The 19,414-nt window shown below is 38.2% G+C and overlaps 1 protein-coding gene across 2 annotated transcripts in view; it reads left to right on the forward strand.

Annotated features, from left to right (window-relative positions):
- PAPD7 (PAP associated domain containing 7) overlaps positions 1–14,833 on the forward strand; it is a 45,467-nt gene extending 30,634 nt beyond the window's left edge. The window contains exons 10-11 of one of the 2 annotated variants that reach the window (XM_009702346.1): positions 1,006–1,164; positions 12,590–12,769. In XM_009702346.1, the coding sequence (XP_009700648.1) occupies positions 1,006–1,164; positions 12,590–12,769 (339 nt within the window). Of the gene's footprint in view, positions 1–1,005; positions 1,165–12,589 lie in introns of both variants that reach the window. The other variant, XM_009702347.1, reaches the window with a different exon arrangement.
- The last annotated feature ends 4,581 nt before the right edge of the window (positions 14,834–19,414 follow it).

Below are 19,414 nucleotides of genomic sequence, written 5' to 3' on the forward strand. Positions count from 1 at the left end.
TAGGGAAAGCTGCTTATCTGTTGCTATTGTGTTATGACTGAAAAATAAGTTTTACAAGATCTGTGTTCAAAGTTGTTTCAAAAGGCTGTAGCTTGCTTTTTAGCTTTCTCAACTTAAAAAATAATTGGTCATTTAAGAATTGAGGCAGTTGGGTGTTTTCAGACTTCAGTAATTCCTATAAACTCCTGCATCTGTGCTTGCTTGTTGTCTGTTAAGTGCTCCAGGCAAACAGTGTTTTAACATCACCAGTATGACTGCTTATGATGCATCTGTAATTGCTGTTGGTCAGGCTGGAAAGAGGAGGAATAGCAATCAGTAATATCACTTCCATTACAGTATCTTTTTCTGTAATCCTACATCCATCTTGCTTCCCCTGAAGAATTATCACTCAGATTTCCTATGGAAAGTGAGGGGAACAGAACTCCTAACTAGCAGTGAAGAGGGTGACTGGTGTGCATATATTAGTCTTGACTGGCAGACCGTCTCCTTGTTTCTTGGTAGGTGGAGCCCTAACTTTGCTGTTGCTGGGTAGAATGGGAGAAGACTATAACAATTACAGTGAGTAACTTTGCCGTACAGATAAGTACAATCCAGAACACTGTTCAGAGGACTGATTCTGTCATGACACCTAAAATTCTAGCCCTTGTATCACTACCAGTGTTGCTATTCTTGTTCTGTTTTTTTTCCCAACCTTAGTTCCCATCTTTTAATTCGAATATGGTAGAGATATAATTTTGGCTTTAGGTTGCACTGACTGGAACTGACCTGTGATTGCCGTAGACCTTTTGACATTGTCTCCTTGATGCAGGTTCAATTAAAATTTTGCTAGATATGTAAAATAAACATAGTGCTGACTTGTATTTTAATTTTTACCATTGAAAAAAATGATTAAATTTTACAGTATTCACATGAGTTGATATTTGGGTGCATTTTCACATGCATAGCCTGTATATACTGTACTTTCTGTAAAGTTGCTTTTCTTTTCCCCTTTTTCTCTGCTAAAAGGATTCTGATACACCACCTTGCACAGCTTCTAATGTTTACCAGTTCAGTCTGCAAGCACCGACTCAGCTTATGGCCAGTTTACCACCCGCATTGCCTATGCCAAGTGGTAAACCCCAATCTGCGCCTACGAGAACCTTGATAATGGCCGCCAGTAATCAGGTATGAGCCAACTAAATGGAGCGACTTTTTCATGAGAAAACGATCAAATCGGAAGTGTAGATCATCTGCGCTGTGCTGTCAGTCTAAAAACCTCTGAAGATAACCTTCATACAGCATGTGCAAAACTTCATATAATCATAAAAGTACTTATCTGCCATGTCAGAAGTGTGGGGAGAAGAATGGGTGGGAAAGGGTTCGGTGTTTGAGGTGCATCTCTGAATATAAGAGCCCTTCCACAGCACAGTGGAATAGGAACCTATATACCTAGGAATAAGTTGAAGGGAGAATGTCAGATGTCTGACTCCTTAAGATGTATTTGAGACTTATGGTGCCTAACCAGTGGGATATTTGGAGATCTTTAACTTATGTAACTTCCTGTTCTTAAAATAGAAACTTCATGTAGGTGGTGTATCTGTAAGCTAGGTTTTGAATCTGAAGAAATAGTACTGACCTGTCTGGGCTTGTTTAGTTGTCTTGATTTTGAATTATTAGGACAGATCTGACTGCACTGGTAACTTTCTGTAATACTTTTTAAAAATGGAGAACAGAAAATTAATTATGGACATGTGTACAAGAATTTTTACCTAAATACTAACTGTGTGCTTAAATGTGCTGGGAGGTGAATGTGCGGGGAACTGTATGTTACTCAACTAGCCTGAAGTATTTTAGCTAATTTGTCCATTATAGTACAAGGGGAGGAAAAATCCTCAGCTTTTCTTACTGCCTCAGTGCCTCTGTCTGTAGGAAAACATTCCCTCAATCTTTGTTAAAACTATCAGTCAAAACAACTACCTCACATAAACTTTAATGCAAGTTGTGGGTTGTAGGTTGCCTATTATAACAAAATAATGAGCTGGTTTCTTTGAAACCTAGTTTTGGTCAGGTTCTTACAATGTTTTCCTTCTCTCGGTCCTCCTATCACAGTTCTTGGGAATCTAGGACCAGGATATTTTCAACTTAATGACCTTGTCTTTTTTATTTGATTCAGCATTTCCTTGACGCTTTGGGCATGACCCAAGATATGTTTGCTTCAGTTTCTGCTTTGAGATTGTTCAAGTATTTTGCAGAATTGTGGAATAGTTGAGGTTGGAAGGGGCTTCTGGAAGTCACCTAATCCAACCCTCCTGCCTAAACCAGGGTCGACTACAGCAGATTGCTCAAGGCCTTGTCCAGTCAGGGTTCTGAGTATCTCCAAGGATGGAGACTGCCCACCTGCTCTGGGCAACTTGTTCCAGTAAAAAAGCTTTTTCTTAAAGTTAAATGGAGTCTTCTGTATTTCAGCTTATGCCCATTGCTTCTTGTCCTTTTACTGGGCACCAGTGAGAAGAGTCTGGCTCCATCTTCTTTGTACCCTCTCATTGTTAGATTAGACCCATCAATAAGATCCTTCCCAAGCGTTCTCTTCTTGAGATTCAACAGTCCTAGCCCTGGCATAATTTCATTGTATGACAAATATTTCAGTCCCTTTTTATCTTCGTGGACCTTCATTGGACTCACTCCCATATGTCTATGTCTCTCTGTTACTGGGGAGCGCTGACCTGGGCCCAGCACTCCATGTGTGGCCACACCAGTGCTGAGTAGAGGGCGGAAAAATCACCTCCATTGACCTGCTAGACATACTCTTGCTAATGTAGCCCTGGGTGCTGTTGGCCTTCCTTGATGCAAGGGCACATTGCTGGCTCATGTTCAACTTGTCCATGGGGAATCCTTGGTCATTTTATGCCAAGCTGCTTTCCAGCTCGTCAGTGTCCATTGTGTACTGGTGTGTGGGATTATTCCTTCCCAAGGGCAGAGTTTAGCATTTCCCTTTTTCAAACTTCATGAGATTCCTGTGAGCCCATTTCTCCCGGCTGACGAGGTCCCTCTTTATGGCAGCACAACCCTCTTATGTATCAGTCACTCCTTCCAATTTTATATCATCTGCAACCGTGCTGAGGGTCACTTTTTCCCGTCATCCAGGTCATTAATGAAGATGTTAACTAGTACTGGCCCTAGTATCAGCTCTTGGGATATACCAGTAGCTGCTGACCTCCAGCTAGACTTGGTGCTGCTGATCAAAATACTTTGAGCTTGGCATGTGAGGGAATACTGTTTCATTCAGCTTGTGAGTTTGATTTATATCAAACCATCAAGAGCTGGTAACTGCCACTTACGACAGAGTAAAAAAAAAAATAAATCAGATAGTGCTTTAAATGTTAAAACTTTTAGACCAATGATGAAGAAATTTCATGTGGACAGTGTTTTCAGTGTTCATTAATATAAGCATTGAGTTAGGGCATGTTATAGCTTGATGCCTGAATTCTTCATAGTTACTACACAAGTGCTTGTTTTAGGCACTTCACTGGAATGTTTTTCACCCTCTCTTTCATTTAGACCAGACTACTCTCCCTTTGCATACTGCAGGTGTTCCACTATTTCCTTGCAGGCAGGTTAACATAGAAGGGGCACAGTCTTTGAAAGCTGTTATCACATTCTCTTCCCATCTACCTCTGCAGTCCTCAGTCATCTACCAAGCCCCACTTTTATACCCATCTTGAGGTATGCCTTTTGTTTTAATCTAAGTGATTACACAGATTCCTCTCCACCTCGTCCCCCATTTGCCTGTCCTCCCCTATTGCTGAATCTTACCTAGGCAAAACCAGCTTACATGCACAGGAAATGTTTTCTGTTAGTGAGAAGCTAGCATTCATATGCTAGTGTATAGTGTGAAACTTTCGAAGCTTGTTTAAAATAAAACAGGAGAGCTATTTTAAGTTAAACTTCATCTAAAATACAAACTTAGTCTAGTTTATTCTTTTACTTGACAACTCTGTTTTTCTGAAGAGGTACCCTGGAGCTTAGCTTCACCAAAATTACACAAAAAAAAAATTCCAGTTTTGTGGCATACAGTTGTTGGTACAAAACAAGTTGGCATCCAGAGTTTTTGCCTCAGTTTTGAAGAGGCAATGTGTTGCATGAATTTTAGATCTCTATTGGAATTCTGAATCTTGGAAAACCACTGCTTTGTAGCACGCTTTCTGTTACTTGGCTGTCCTTTCCAGTCCTTGTTAACTGATCTTTAAGTAGTTTGTATGATACCGTCCTGGTTTTGGCTGGGATGGAGTTAAAATTGGGAATTGTTCTATGGCTTTTACTTGACAAAGATGTGCCTTTGAGATTCATGTTAAATCAGAGGAATTTCTTGGTGTCTAGAGTTCAGAAATGGGAAGATGGTTTTGCTGCATTGAATTTGCCAAAAGCTTATGTATTGTGAAGTAGAAATGTTATTTTTTTAATAAGGATTATGACCAAGTCAGAAGTGGGAAATTAATTCTACCCAGAATACTCTAAATGTCTCCTTTCCATTTGCAACTTTCTGGAGCATGGCTGAGCTAGATTAGGTTGATGGCTTTCCTTTTGCAGTTGATGTGACTTAGGACCATGCTAGTTTATAACTTTTAGTGAGCACATTTTGCTAGCTCAGAGGACTCCTATCCTGACTTGAATATATGCAAGCCTTTTTCTTAACAGCAAGTGTTCTTTCAAAAAGTCTTTGAAAGGGATTAATTTGTCTGCATGGTGTCTTCAGCCTTTTCCCTGGCAACTTCGACTACCTCAGTTCAGCTTGAAACTGTTCCTAGGTGTCCAGTACTACCCTCAAAAGCAGGAGATGCCAATGTCAAGAGCACTAACTGTATTTTGAACAACTTGCAGCCTTCTAGGCAAATTCTCTACCATTAGAGCTTCCTAATACTTTCTTATAGTTTCTTTTTGAAACGGCTTTGGTGTGATTATCAGTTCTGTTTACATACTGCACAATTATTTGGAGAATTTCCAGGTAGTTCAGTTACAAATTAAGATTCTGATACAGGTCTGTGTGCTTTTTGGGATCATCACCATCATTTTTCCAAGGTAATAATTCTTCTACTTTGCTGACAAGCAGTTTGAAATTTCACTTGGGAGAGCAGAACAGTTTATGAAGCAGTGCTGCCTGCTGGAATAAGCAGAAAAGCAGATACTGGCATGTGTCTCCAGATGAATGGAGAGGGCAGAAGTTGCTTGGTGACTTCCCATGGAAAAGAAAAGACTACTTCTTGTTATTTTGGGATGAAATAAGTTCAGATCATTCTTGGATTCCTGGTCACTTAGTCGCCAATGAAGACAGAAAAAACTTAATGTTGCTTAGGTTGGAAGAACTCTTTTCTTTTACTTTTTAAGTTATGGAGTTTTTTCCCAAAGAGTGGTCTTTTGATTCAAAAATATCTAAAGACAGTAAGCACTAGTCCTTCTGCTGTGCTGACTTCCAGTGTGTCTAAGAAAACCTCCACTGAAGACCCTGTAGATGAGTGGTGTGTGATCATAAATATATTCACTGAAAATTTCATAGCAGCATTCCCTGGCTCGGTTGTGAAGCACAGGAGACAACTAGGAAATGAAACCTTAATGTCAGTGCTGAAATACTGCAGTCTAAATAACTGGTAGAAGAACTTACAGAAGTAGTTTGTTTTTCAGATTCTTTTGTGTTTGGCCCTATAAAGCCAGACACTTAAACTTATAAACTGCTTGTTTATTGCTTTACAGGCACTCACCTGCTAAAATACTTTGCTTCAGAGTTTGCTCTTATCCAGAACAATTGTTATTGGTGTTGCTTTGTCGTGCTAATAATGCTGATACTGCTAGTATATCTGGAATGACTCCTCAAAAGTTAGCAGCATTGGAAACAAAAATAACATTGGTCAGGGGCTTGAGTCAAAAATGTATTTCTTTTAGATGAGTGCAAGTAGTTAAGTGTAGTTCACTTTGAAAGATATATTTGTAAAGATGTATTTTAATTCATGTCAAAGCTGAACTCTAGTGCACTTTATCAAATATTTCTGAGAATGCAGGTGTCATCAACTAGTCGGATAGTCAGATACTCAATTCCCTTAGTATAGTGTGATGCTTCAGAGTTTTTAGTGTGTTAACTTCAATTTAGAAATGACCCGATTTCTTTCTTCAATGGCATTATTAAGCTGTTTAGGTATTAAGATTTCTTCAGTCAACCAAATGACATTTTTCTTACCTTTTATTTAGAGCGCTCTCATTTACAGGGGAATACTTTTTCGATATCCATACATTTTCTTAGGCAAAGGAAGGAGGATAGCACTGTTTACTTTAGAAACAGTTTTGATTCTAGATGTCAGACTCCCATCTTCTGTGTATGACAGAACATTCTTTTGTTTTTGATTTAATACATGTGAAATTGGGAAAAGATGATGATGTTTTATTTCCTTTCTTAAAGAATGGAGAGAAGAAAAAAACTGCATCTGAGTTTCAGAGTCTGTTCAGCTGAAAACAATACTCAATCTTTTTCATCTTAGATTGTCATATATTTATATGGACAGTCTTTACATGATGATATCCTTCCATGTATGGAAACTGACTCAGCTTGACTGGACCCTGGATAATGTAATCTGACTCTGTTTACAGCAGAAGGCTGGATTAAATGAGCTCCAGAGGTCTCCATATAAACATCCAGCCTAGATGTTCATATGACTATATGAAAGTCTCTGACCACCTTGGTGGTTGCTTATTGAGTGCTTTTTGAGTTGCAGGAAAGACACAAAGTCTAAATAGTAGTTTCTAGGAACATAAATAAATCCACCATAAATAAAAGATAGATTTACAGAAATGTAGAAGTAAAACTTGATTTTTGTTTGTGTAGTACACCTTTACTTTCCAGTATCAGTGTAATCAGATTGTTGCTCCCAAACTGAGATTGATTTGAATATTCACCTATGCACTTCTCTTACTGACTTTTTCACATGTACTGTGTTCATATCAGCTCATAATTTGGAAAGTGTTTTGAGTCTGCACACTGTAATAGTAATGATACTTTTTTGTTCCAAATAAAAAGGTGAGAAATCTGTGAGGTAAGATTTTTCTTTAAGGTCTAAAATTGTCAACTTCATGCTAGACAAGCTATTATCTCTTGTTCTTAATGTCAGGTATGCAGATAACATGTCATGGCCCATGTCACAACAATAGCAAAGTTGCAGTATGAGTTCTGTCTTCTGGTAGTGTTGTTTTGACTCTTGCCCCTCATTTTTGAAACTTGACTGATGACAAGATCAAAAAGGGCATTTATTTTGTGTGTCATTCTACTTTCTTTACCATAAAGTAGTTAAAAATATGCTCGGATTATAATGTCAGTCTACTGTCAGTCACGCATTCTGGGGACTAGGCTCTCTGATCTCTCAAATCATAGTTTATCTTTGAACTGGTCATACTAGTAGTTGTCTGACCTGTTGTTAAAGGTGAAGAGAACCAAAAGCTTCCCTTTGTGCGGTAGCTCTGGCAGTAGACTAACAAAGTAAAATAAGGTATGAAGGACCAATATAACCTGCTCCCTTGTGGCTTTGAGTCTTTTGGTTCTCTAGTGTTAGAAGATAAGAAATATCTTAAATTTTTCTTGCTTTTGGGCTCTTTCTAGTCTCCATGTTGATTTTTTTTTTCTTTGCTGCTCTCACAGCTGATTGCATAAATGCTGTTTTATCCTTTTAATGGGAGCAGAAATGGGTTTTGGCTCATTTTAAAAAATTTGTTCAGGACTAAAGATCTTTTCAGTTGCAGCTGAAAGTAGCCAGTAGGTCCAAACAAGGGGCCAAAAAGGAGGGAAAGTGCCTTTGTTTGCAGTGCTTCGGGCTTTATTTCTGCAGGTTACCAGTTCTAAACAATTTACGTAGGAGCTTATTTTGGTTTTGCTGTACTTCAGCTTAGAAATCTAAACTGCTTAGAAATCTTACCAGGTTAAGAAGTATGCCCAGATAGCTGGTGCAAATATCTTGTAGAATCCTGTTAGCTATTTTCAAGTAGCAAGGCTAGGTTGAACCATTGCCTAATACTTGATTTATTGCTTGTGCAGTAATTACTAAGATGTTAGTTAGGTCATTGCCCATTGTTTCTCTGCAAAACAGTGAAATTATTTCATAAAGAACAAGAAATTAAATTTTACTTACATGCAAGATGCATTTTTTTAGTATATTTCCAGATGTTGCTATGCTCAGAAAGTGGGAAAGTGAATATAAATACTTTAAAAAAAGGACTCTTTATGGTTTTTTTTTGTTACAAGGTTAAAGTAGATAATTTGGAAATATGGTGAGAAATTGAAAAGAAATTTGTGAATATTTTAAGGATGTGTATTAAGTTGTTTAAGGGGATACTTAAAGTTTCAATAGTGCATTGAAGTTCTGAATATTACTCTGCGATATTTCCCATGGAATGATTTTGAAGCGTACAAGCTTGATTACAGTTTCAGTCAACTGCAGACTAGATTCAATCATGGCCATTAATCCTGTAGCCTTAGCAACAAAATAGTAAATATGTGATCTTTCTAAACATTTTTTTTGCCTTTTCTAAACTTTTTCTTTAGCTTTGTAGCTCCTTACCAATTATTTTTGAGTGCTGTATGTATAATCTCTTGACTTTTAAAGTTAAGAGTACTGATACTTTGTTTTCATCACTAACACTTCTCTACTTTTGTCTCCTTATTTTAGAGATGCTAACAGGTGAAAAAGAAAAACAAACACCAAAACAATTCAGAAACCTTGTTTATGTTTAGCCTTCAGCTCTGTTATGTTACTTGTGTTATTTCAAAGTATAGGTGATTTATTTTGGCCTATAAATCTTCTTTTTGAATAATGACAGTCTTTGAATGTCAGCAGTTTATATAGTAAACTTGCCAGTATTTAAGAATAAAAGTTTGGTTTCCTTAGCAAATAATTACTTGGTATTTCAATTTCCACCACATTTTTGTCACTTGAGGTAAAGGCCAGGAACACCCTTTTCTTAAACTTCTGTTAAAATACCAGGAAATTTTTTTTAACCTGGTATGTGATACAGGATTCCACCCCATCCTTTGCACCCACCCCCCAGCTTGTCTTAAATGCAGTTTTTTAGTTTTCCCTCCAGATCTAGCAGCCTTTATTTGCAGAGAATCAAATTCAACAAACTTGTCCAAAGATCCCAACAAAAAAACAAACAGAAAAACCCATCAGTTCTATCATTCAGTTGTTGAATCAATAGCCATATGATGAGAGAGGAGATTATTTTATCAAACGAAATAGATCTAAAGAAGTCAAAACATCTAAACCGAAGATTTGTCTTTTGTATCCTAGATGAAGGGCTTTCTTTTTTGATTATCTGATCTCTCCAGCCATCATCTGCTTACAGATGTGCCATTTATCAGTGATTATGGAAGTCCTGAGCATGTGAATATCCAGAAGTCTGTGGACAAAAGAAAACTGTTTAATACAGCTTCTTGGGATTTCCAAAAGACTTAAGAAAGATTCTGAAAGAAACTAAGTGAAAGATGTATGTCCTCTTGTAAACAATTAACTAGTTAGAAGATGAGAAACAAAGCTTCAATTTTTGTAGTAAATGCAGTTCACTGGAAAAGGCCTGTAGGAGTTTGTGCTGGACCTCCTGCCGCCTAACATCTGAAAGGCAATGGATGAAGCGTAGTGAAGTTTGCTCCTGTTGTTAAGCTCCTTAAGGGCAGCTGAGAAGGGGTGCAGAAGGACCTTTCAAGGCAATGCATCAGGAGGGAGAGAAATACTTTAAACTTTGTAGAGAGTGGTAGGTCCTGGGTTGACAGTTTCTTGCAAAGATGAGGTCTTGGCATTCTTGCAGAAAACTACTTTGGTAATGCTTTCTTGATTTCCTACTGGGAATTGAGTATCAAACCAAATTTCAGACATTATTAGGAATAAAGAGCAGAAATGAAAACAAAGTGTAAAAAACCATGTACATCCTCCGTCATGAAGTGAGTACAATTTTGCCTCCTGCATCAGAAGAAACTTATCATACAAATGGAAGAAGAATAGGGAAGGATGGTAAGAGTGGTCAAACATATGAAATTGCTTCTGTGTGACAAATGAATGATTCTTTAACCTGGAGAAGAACATGAGGAGGTACATGATCTAGATCTGTGTAGTCATCAGCAGTACATGGAAAAGTCAGAGCAGAATGACAAGTAATCAGTTACTCCAAGAACTGAAAAATCATCAAATAGTAGGTTCAAATTAAACATGATGCTCATTTAAAATGAAGTGCCACAGCACAAGACACAGGATGCTTAAAAGCTTACGGTTTCAAAAATCTGATCAAACTAGCGAGCAATATCTAGTTGAGAACTAGGAAATATAAAGACATCATCTCTGACTTAAGAGATCCCCAAGTCAGCTTTCTTAAGGATGTGCTCTCAGCTGATGTGTCACAAGACAGTTGGATTCAGATTCTGCTCTCATTGTTTGACAGTCTTTAACTTGATGGCGTAAAAGCCAATGCGAAACACTTCATGACAAGCTGGATTTCACTTTCTGGCTGGCTTATTAATCATTCTATGGAAGTTTGATTACCTTTGAACAAACTGGGGATATGACTTCTTTTAGGATACAGGTAGGTAGGTTTAATTGTCATACTTGCTGTGGTGCTTGTCTGATCTTGTGGTGACCTTGCCTTCCTGCCCCCAATAATTTTTTTGCTGAATCCTCAAATTGAGGATAAAGTTGCCAGATTTTTCGCATTTCCAGCTGAAGAAGATAGGCTTGTTGAGACTTTGTATGCTCCTTGGTCAGAGTTTTATTCTGATTTTACAGTAGCAAAACTAAAATTTTCCTGTCTTTTTTCAGCATGTAATTGAGGGTAACTGTAATGACTGGCTGGTTTTAGTGTTTTGACTGTTGAAGGATTATTTTTAGTATTTTGACCTCATTTAATGTAGATGCTTAATTGTCTGCTTATATAATAGCGACTCAGATGTACACTTACTGAACTAGAAAACTTTACTGCACAAGAATGTGACAAGATGGTGTGTTTGCTTGAAGGACCACTTGGCAAAAATATAAAACACTCTAAATGATTTTTTAGTTTCATGTTGTTGACTTTCATAAGTAACTTCTAGTACATGTTTTAGCAACATATGTCAATAAATAAGGTTTAGGCAGTTGTGTCTCTTAAGAATGAGGGATTCTCAGGTTGCATTCCCATCTTCTGTTTGTCCTTGAATATTTTGCCATTGGTAGTCTGATGACAGCACTTAGCACATCTATCTTGGGAGTCTAGGACTTGCGTGTTGAAGGTTCATTAGGTTGCTGTAGGACACTCTTTACAATTAAAAAACAATTGAAGGTTTTTTTACCACCCGGCAGTTAACTTTAATTATTCCTTAATGCTAGTCTTCACCAGTTTGTTTTTCTGTATGTTCAGTGCCTCTTCGAATTATAATTTGACAGTAAAATGTTGTTTATGGAATTACGCCTTCGATAACTGTTTTAGTTTTGTGCACACAATTGTAATGATGACTTGGTGTTCTCACATTTCTTTCTACTCCAGACTTGTTTGGAAATATAGCTTACTAAAGTAGCTGCAGATATTTCATAATCTAAGCAGATGCCTCAAATGTTAGCTTTGTGGTGTTCCTGTTTAACCACTTATGGTAGACAAAATGATGTATTAGCTTTTGTTAAAGTCAGTCGGTTTTCTGCCTTAAAGCTATTGCTGTCAGATATCAGTAAAGGTTGCTTGCATTGAAATTATCAGTATTTGGGAAGTCTGTTTCAATTTAATCTTTTGAAACTCTTGTACCTATTAAGTATGTACACATTAAACCAACTTACTGTATGCAATTAAGTGATAGGGATGCCTGTAGTACCTTATTGTGTGGTAGATTTACTCAGGCTGCCGCTCAACCTTTTTGGCAGTTTCTGTTCCAAGTTATTGGAGATTCCCCCCAAAGAAAGTGTCGTGCTATGCTCCTGATTGTTTAATTGTTTTGCCTTGGTCTGAATGCGAGGTGTGGTCTAGGAGCCGTGTAGTCCTGTGATCAGACCAGTAGGATTTACAAGCTCCTTAAAAACCATAGCTAGTTTACCTGTAGCTGAGTGAGATTATGGGCAGAGCAGACTTGTGCTTTATATGTATCAGCTTATATGATCATGCCCTTACATTTATTGGTGATGTTTCTGAAAGTCTTATTGAGTATCTCACTTGGTCATACTCTTGCTAAGATCCTCTAAAATAGACATGACTGTCACAATTGGTATTTAATGTGGAAGGTCTCTGTTTTTATAAGTGCATATATGCACTTACAAAGATATATGCATAGTGAGTGTATAAATTTATATATGCATAGTGAGTGTATTTCATACTGAGATCCAAGGGGTTTAAGGATGCTTTGAAGTCTACACCATTTCATTTGCAGGACAACAACACTTCAGAAAACACTTCTTAAGCTGTTAGTGCCGTCAGACTTGCACAGCTAAAATTAGACAAGCATGGAAAGACCAGTTGCTTTGAGCAGTGTTCTGTGGGAATGACTTGTCTGTTGAGGAAATACCACTGATAATATGTGCTTTGTTTCAGTTGTTTGTATGCCTAAACTGAGTGCTTATCTTGTGTTTTTCAGCAGCACAGTGGAATGAAGTTTTCCATGAAAGGAACTCATAACCAAGGCAACAGCTACAGCCCTGTCAGCAGTGGAGGCATGAGGCAACCAGTTGGTAACAGAGGACACCACCAGTACAATCGTAATATATGGAGAAGAAAAAAACACAGAGACAGTTTGCCTATTAGTCTGAGCAGATAATGGCAGATGCCAAAATGACCTTCCCTGTTCAGACAAACTGAGTGAGTGCCACTCGACTTGAGGGATGGAGACCAGCGTCCAGCACATCGTTTTATTGGTGTTGCCAAATATCTGCAGCTGACTTCTTTGCATGTTTCTTTGTGTGGTGGTTCAGTCCATCTTCAAGAAGTAGTTGTGCTTATCTGTGAAGCCTTATTAAATGTGGAAGTTTGTTTTCTGCCTTCCCACAATGGTTCATACAGTGCCGAAGCAGCTCTGACAGTAGAACTGCAAGGACATTTACAAATGCTGTGGCTTTTTTGCTGTGGCTACATCTGTTCCTTTGTGGGTTCTGTTTTCTTTTATTTTAGAAGTGAAGGAAACTTCAGCCCCTTGGAATTATTTTTTTTTCTTTGCAGCAAATCAAGTTGGGAATTCATAAAAGTAAATTTGCTGCTCTCCTGTTTTTGTTTCAAAGTTCAGAATTTTTTGCTCTGTAAATATTGGAAGTATAATTTGTGCAATAACTTGGAATTTTTAATTTAATTTCATATTGTCACATAAGTTATATTTAAGGGGAAGAGGTTTTTTAATTTACAGATCCTTTCCCAGGTTGCATTATCTAAGTTGGGTTCATAGTTTTGGCAGGTTGTCTGAGCAGTGTTACAAACATGACATTTGGTAATATTTGAGGCTTCTTGATTCACAATGAAAGTGCGATTTGGCTTATGGTTTTAAGAAGGTATTAAGCTCCAAAGCATTTTGACCCTGTGTTTTTTAGCTCATTGTCTGGCCTCTATCAGTCGTCTTGCTCTGACCAATGAGTTTTGATTTTATTCCTTTAACTAGACAACAAATCCAGCATTTGTCATACCAGAAATAAAACTTTTGAGAGGGAGGGGAAAAAGGTTGGTTCAAGTCCTGATGTGAAATTAAAAAGCTGTGAACTACACGCTTTGATGCATTTTAGTAACGTAACCTGTTAATGTTTGGGTTCAAACAACATTATTAAACAGAGGTACCCGGCTTAAGGAATGTGGAGAAAGGAAATATGTTGATTCCATTAAGGAATCTGTATAGCAGTATGCATTAGTTCTGTTAAGAGCAAATATATAAAAAGTACTTCAGCTGCTCTAAGCATTACAAGAAGTATCTTTTAATGTATTGCAGGAGAGCACAGCCCAGTGTTGTACACAGTTTGAGTGGCTGGCACTTAATTTACAGATGCATACAGGTATACTATGCAAGTGTGTATTGCCATGACAAACACTGTCTTTAACTTTTTGAAAAATGTACATCCTGCCTAACCCTGAGTTTTTAAAGCACCACAGTTGTCCTGGGAGTAGGTCACATCTCATGCCCTCTGACTTCCCGTTTTTTTTAATGAGAGTTCTTAAGCTATACAGAAAACTACAGATCAGTTACATAAGTCCACTAGCACAGAAAGCTGAAGACTCCTGTTAACAGGACATCTATACTGTGTACAGATATAGACGGTTTTAAAACTGATATCTGAATATTAAAATGAGGTGTCAAGCATGAAGCTTTTTAATATGCTGTATGCCTTTGAAGCAGAAGTAGTTCATGTTATTACTGAATCTGTCAAACATAAACAGGTCCTTGAGGGGAGAGAGGGCAACATTCCAAAGTAGAGTAGTGCATATCTGTTTGCAAAAAGTTTGTCTTAATGCTCCAGACTCATCACAATTTAAAAAAAAATGTTCTAAAAATTGTGAGCTGATTCATGAATAATATCTAAGGGCTGTTACATGAGCCTGTACTGCTTAGTCTTCACACACTAGCAATATTAAGCATAACTACATTAAAGAGCCTTCAAAGGCTTTAGTTGGTGTCTTATACTAGCGTCCATTTTAAAGCAAAACTCATTTGAAAAGTGGTATCATGTAACACTTCAGTCATGGTGAACCAAATAAATTGGCCTGGCTATCACTGTGGTTATGTGCTACAGGTTTAAAAAAAATCATGTTTAAATTTTTTGTGTGGACAACTATGTGGAAGCTAAAATTGACATATTTTTATGTAAAGTTTTCTATTCTTTGATTTTTAATAAACTTTGGAGACCAGTCACTCTTCTGTGCATTTTTATGGGAAATTTAGTGGATGAAGTAATACTTGACCTTATCCCATTGTTTGATGTATGCTTTGAACACCTGTTTTAAATTGTTCATACTAAACACCTTCAGAATGAGCTTGGAAGGTGGATGGATGCCCTCTGCAAATGTTTGATGTGTTTATAAAGGGAGACGAACATGGCTGTTGGTTTTGAAGTTGTGGATTTGATCCCTTTATAATGAGAGAGCAAATGAACTGGAGGTAGTTCCCAATAATATTCTTGAAAGAGGAGATTGACTAACTGATCCCGTGGGATACCTTAACTTTCATATGATTTTCTAGTCTCTCCCTGTAGTTTCTAAGTTCCTTTCAAAATCTTTGTCCAGTTTTCAGCCTCCTCAAAGATTGAACATATCTTGGGTTTTTTGTTGATTTCTGTTAACCCTCTGAGAGGACTCTGAAATGGCAGTAACTGACTCGAATTCAAAATTTCAGAAATGAAATCTTTGGAAGGACTTTCTGTAAGTCTGTGAACTTCCAAGAAAGGGAACTGAGGTATTTTTAATAGACAGTAATGCGGGGCTCGGGATTCAGAATCAGAGGTCTGTGTTACTTGGTCAGTCTTAGTGAGTATCCACTGGAGAAAAATAGAGAAGTGGTGGGAAGTGAAAATAATAAGCACTCAATAATAGCTGGGGTAATAATTTTTTTTTCTGTCAAGGTTGGTTAAACAGTGGGACATGGCTGACAAAGGAATATATAATCTCTGCAGACACCTGGATCTAGTGCAGCATCATTGGTCTTGGAACTTCAGTTTTCCTGGGCTTCACCTTTTCCCTTTTCCTGTCCAGATGACGACTTTGCTTTATTCTTCCCACAGATTCTGCCCAGCTATTCATCCTTGTTAGTAGTCCCCTTTTAATGCATTAGGAGTCTCACTTCGTTCCTTTGAACCCTTGTTCTCTGCTAATAATCTCAGGTATCTGCCTGATCTGTTTTCCAGCCCTACTGACTATGGTGTACACTGTTCATAGGCAAAATTAGCCATGACAGGAAGAGACTGCAAATTGAATGAATTTACAGGACACAGAGTACATCATAGAAAGAGCTCAGTTGCTATCTGTTGCCATTTCCAGGAGATGTCAGTGCTGGTGTTGCATTGCACTTTCTGTGTAACTCCATCCTTCCGTGCACTGGGGCAGGGTAAGAAGACAAATGTGACTGCTGGTACAGTGTTGCTGGGTCAGCAGTGTTTCTTTCCATGGGAACAACAGATAACTCAGTGTGTATGTGTGTGGGAGTGAAAATGTCAATTTCTGAGATCTCAAGGATGACAAGCCTTCTGCTTGCTGGCTGCTGCCAGCATAGTCTGGTTATAAATTTAATAACATCTGGGCTAAATGAAAGTTATGTCCTGAATTCTCCAATTAAGAGACATGACAGAGCTATCAATTAGGTGGCTGATCATGTCATGTACCTCTGCACATAGACTATATTGATTGGGGCATGGAGTGTTCTGGAAAGTAGATGTGCCAAAAAGAAGGATTTTGGAAGTGGCCTTAGAAAGGAGAGAACCCTGAAAAGAAAGATCCTGGAGATCAGGAAGATGCATGGAGAAGAACACCAGGGGATATCCCAGGACCTTGGCTGGTCCTGCCTCTGACTTGTAAACGTGGGTAGCTGTGTAGCACGAAGGGACATGGTTTTCTGCCTGACCTTTGCACACCAGCAGCAAGTTTCCCTGCTAGGAAGGGAGTTGAGACCCTAGCAAAAGTAATGCTTTGGGGGAGTGAGTGAATGAGCATGTGAAATAATCAGCTGGGATAAAATCTCTAATCTTGTTGGTTTGTAAATAAACCCCAGTATTCAGACTCAGTACAGGTTGTTGTTTAATTCACCTGTAACAGAAGGTGGTGTCAGAATGGCAATACTGACCATCTACTGAACCTCAGGTTTGCAGCCAGAAGACTTGCTGCTGACCTTTCCCAAAATCTTCTTCGAATGTCTTTATGCTTTCTCTTCAACCAGGATATTAACTTGTATTAAACTTGTTTTGTGGGTTTCTTTACTTCCTTCCAACACACCGCATAAGTTTCAGTCCTGGAGGTGCTTTGCCTATTTTGGATGACAGAATTTCTTCATTTGTTCTTGATGGTAGGAGATCATTTAATGAAACCTATGGACAGCTTGTGTCTGCAAGAGATCTGCTGGGCAAAATGTTTTTAACTTTTTAACCAAGGATTCTTACTAGAAGATCAGCCATATACTTATGTTATAATTGATTAAAGCAACGGTCACAAGCTGCAGTTATGTTTCAGTGGAAGGATGATAGGGATGCCTCTTGTAGAACATCTTTGTACCTGAAACATGTAAAATTCCTCCCTAAAGCTCTGGTCACATTTCTTCTAAGTGTTATGCTACTGCAAAAGTTTTGGCACAGAATGTTGCCTATGGCACAGCAGTGTTTCAGTTTCAAGTCAATTAGGGATTCTTCAACCATTTGCTTTTTTAATACGACTATTTTATTGGGAGATTGTCACATGAACATAAAAAGAAATTATGAATGGAGAGATATTTTTCCATCAGGGAATAGCCCATATGTATACTCATATTGTTATACATGTCTGCATTTAAGATCAGGAAAATTTTCTGCTGTGTCATATTTAATGGCCTTTGTGCCACAGCCTCTCATGCTAGGGTTGTGGGTGCAAAGGGCATCTCGTCTGACCCCAGCTGTTTTCCCCTTACCCACTGGTTTGATGTATTTTTCTGCTGTGAATTCTTAGCTGTGCAGCAAGCTGTTTCCTACTTCAGTAACTTCTGTGAGTTGAACAGTAGGTTGATTTACTGTCTTACTAAAAAATGACTTCCAAATAAATGCTTCACTGACTCGTTTTTAAACCTAAACCAAGCAGGATTTAGGAGCTCCTATTACAGGGTTTTCTGTGTGAGAGGATAAAAGTGGAAGTCCATAACTTCTGTGCTAAAATTACCACTTTCTATCAGTGAAAACTTTGGCACTGATCCTCTGTTCTATTGAGAAAATCTTGGCAAGAAGATTCCTTGCTTCTTGCTCCTCCTTTCCAGAAAGGGGAAGCTGGATCTTCTGATGGTGTACATCCACGGCAGTTAGATGCATTTGGCTAACTGGAGGAGCCAAGATGAGCAAGTGAAATCTCACCCTTGTCAAGACTTGCCAATCCAGGTGATAACAGACAACTTGAGTACCACTTATTGTGTAATCATGGGCAAGATCATCAAATCATCTCTGTTCTCTCAGGGAAATTTCTCAGAACACTGAGAAACAGAGAATAAGATTTATCTATTAGTCATTCATGTACGTGCATGCAGTCTTCTGTGGATGAACAGAACAGAATTGCAGTTCTGAGCTGCAAGGGCAAGATTTGTTCTGCTGTCCCTACAAGGACCTCAAGGGGACCAAAGTCAGCCTAGTAGATCTGTTTGCCCCTCAGATTAAGAGGAAATGCTGCTACTCTGCCACTTCTGCTCAAGAGCAGGTCTGTGCAACAGTTTTCTGATCAGTTCCTGATAGAACGGTCGAACAGAACGACTTGCCATTTCCTCCCAGCCCTCCGTTAAAAAGGAGTGGTGAAGGAACGTAAAGGTACGTGAGTTACATGCACCGTGTGGATATAAGTGTTAGAAATCGTGAGTGGTTAAGCACTAAATACAAATGCTCTAGAGTTGTTGTGAAATTTCCATCCTTTGAAATTTTTAAAAACTTGCCTGGGCAAGGCCCCAGGTAACCCAGTCTAACTTCAAAGTCAGTCCTGCTGGGCCAGGAGGTTGGGCCATATGACCTCTGTAGGGCTCCTCCTAATCTAAATTTTTCTATGTTATCACAAAGAAGAATAACTGGGTTTTTTTATTTTACTTATCTCTGTTGAGTTTATGAAGTGTATTAATGGGGACAGAATTCAGGCAGGAATTTTTTATTTTTTTTTGCTTTGTCCTACACTCAATAAAATGTATCTGCAAATTCTAGGACTCCCAGGTTGAAACGGGTAAGAACATACTGACTTCTGAAGTTAATAATCCCTGTAAATGCATAGTCCCTAATCATAGATTACTGATCAAGAAGTAAATCAATAAATCTTCCTGACTAAAATGCATTTTTGTTTGTATCTTCTCTGTATTATTGTTATTATTATTGATAAACATATTTTGTTTCTTCTGATTTCAGTCACCTTGCATTTGCAATGGCAACACAATGCAGACGTGTGGGAGTAGTGGTTTGAGTAGGACATCAACAAAATACTCCAAAATGCTAAGTCCTTCAACTTTTCCTCCTGACAAGAGTCGCATAGATTCATCATGGAAACTTTTCATAATTAAAATCTGCTTGTTTGCATTTATTCTGCAGTACAGGAGTAGGTAGATTACTTACACTAATACCACCTGAAAGGTAGTGAAACAGCACTGATGGAGCCGCAAACATCATGAAAAGGGTTTTTTAGAGGTAAGATTTGGAAGCTGCTATTAGCCCAAGTTTTACCTAAATAACTCTAGATCATATCTGTCTAGATCAGAGCTGTCCCTCACTTTGCATCTTAGAAATCAATGAGAACAATG

The sequence above is a fragment of the Cariama cristata genome, unplaced genomic scaffold (genome assembly GCF_000690535.1).
Source record: "Cariama cristata isolate BGI_N322 unplaced genomic scaffold, ASM69053v1 scaffold3206, whole genome shotgun sequence".
Lineage (NCBI taxonomy): Eukaryota > Metazoa > Chordata > Aves > Cariamiformes > Cariamidae > Cariama > Cariama cristata.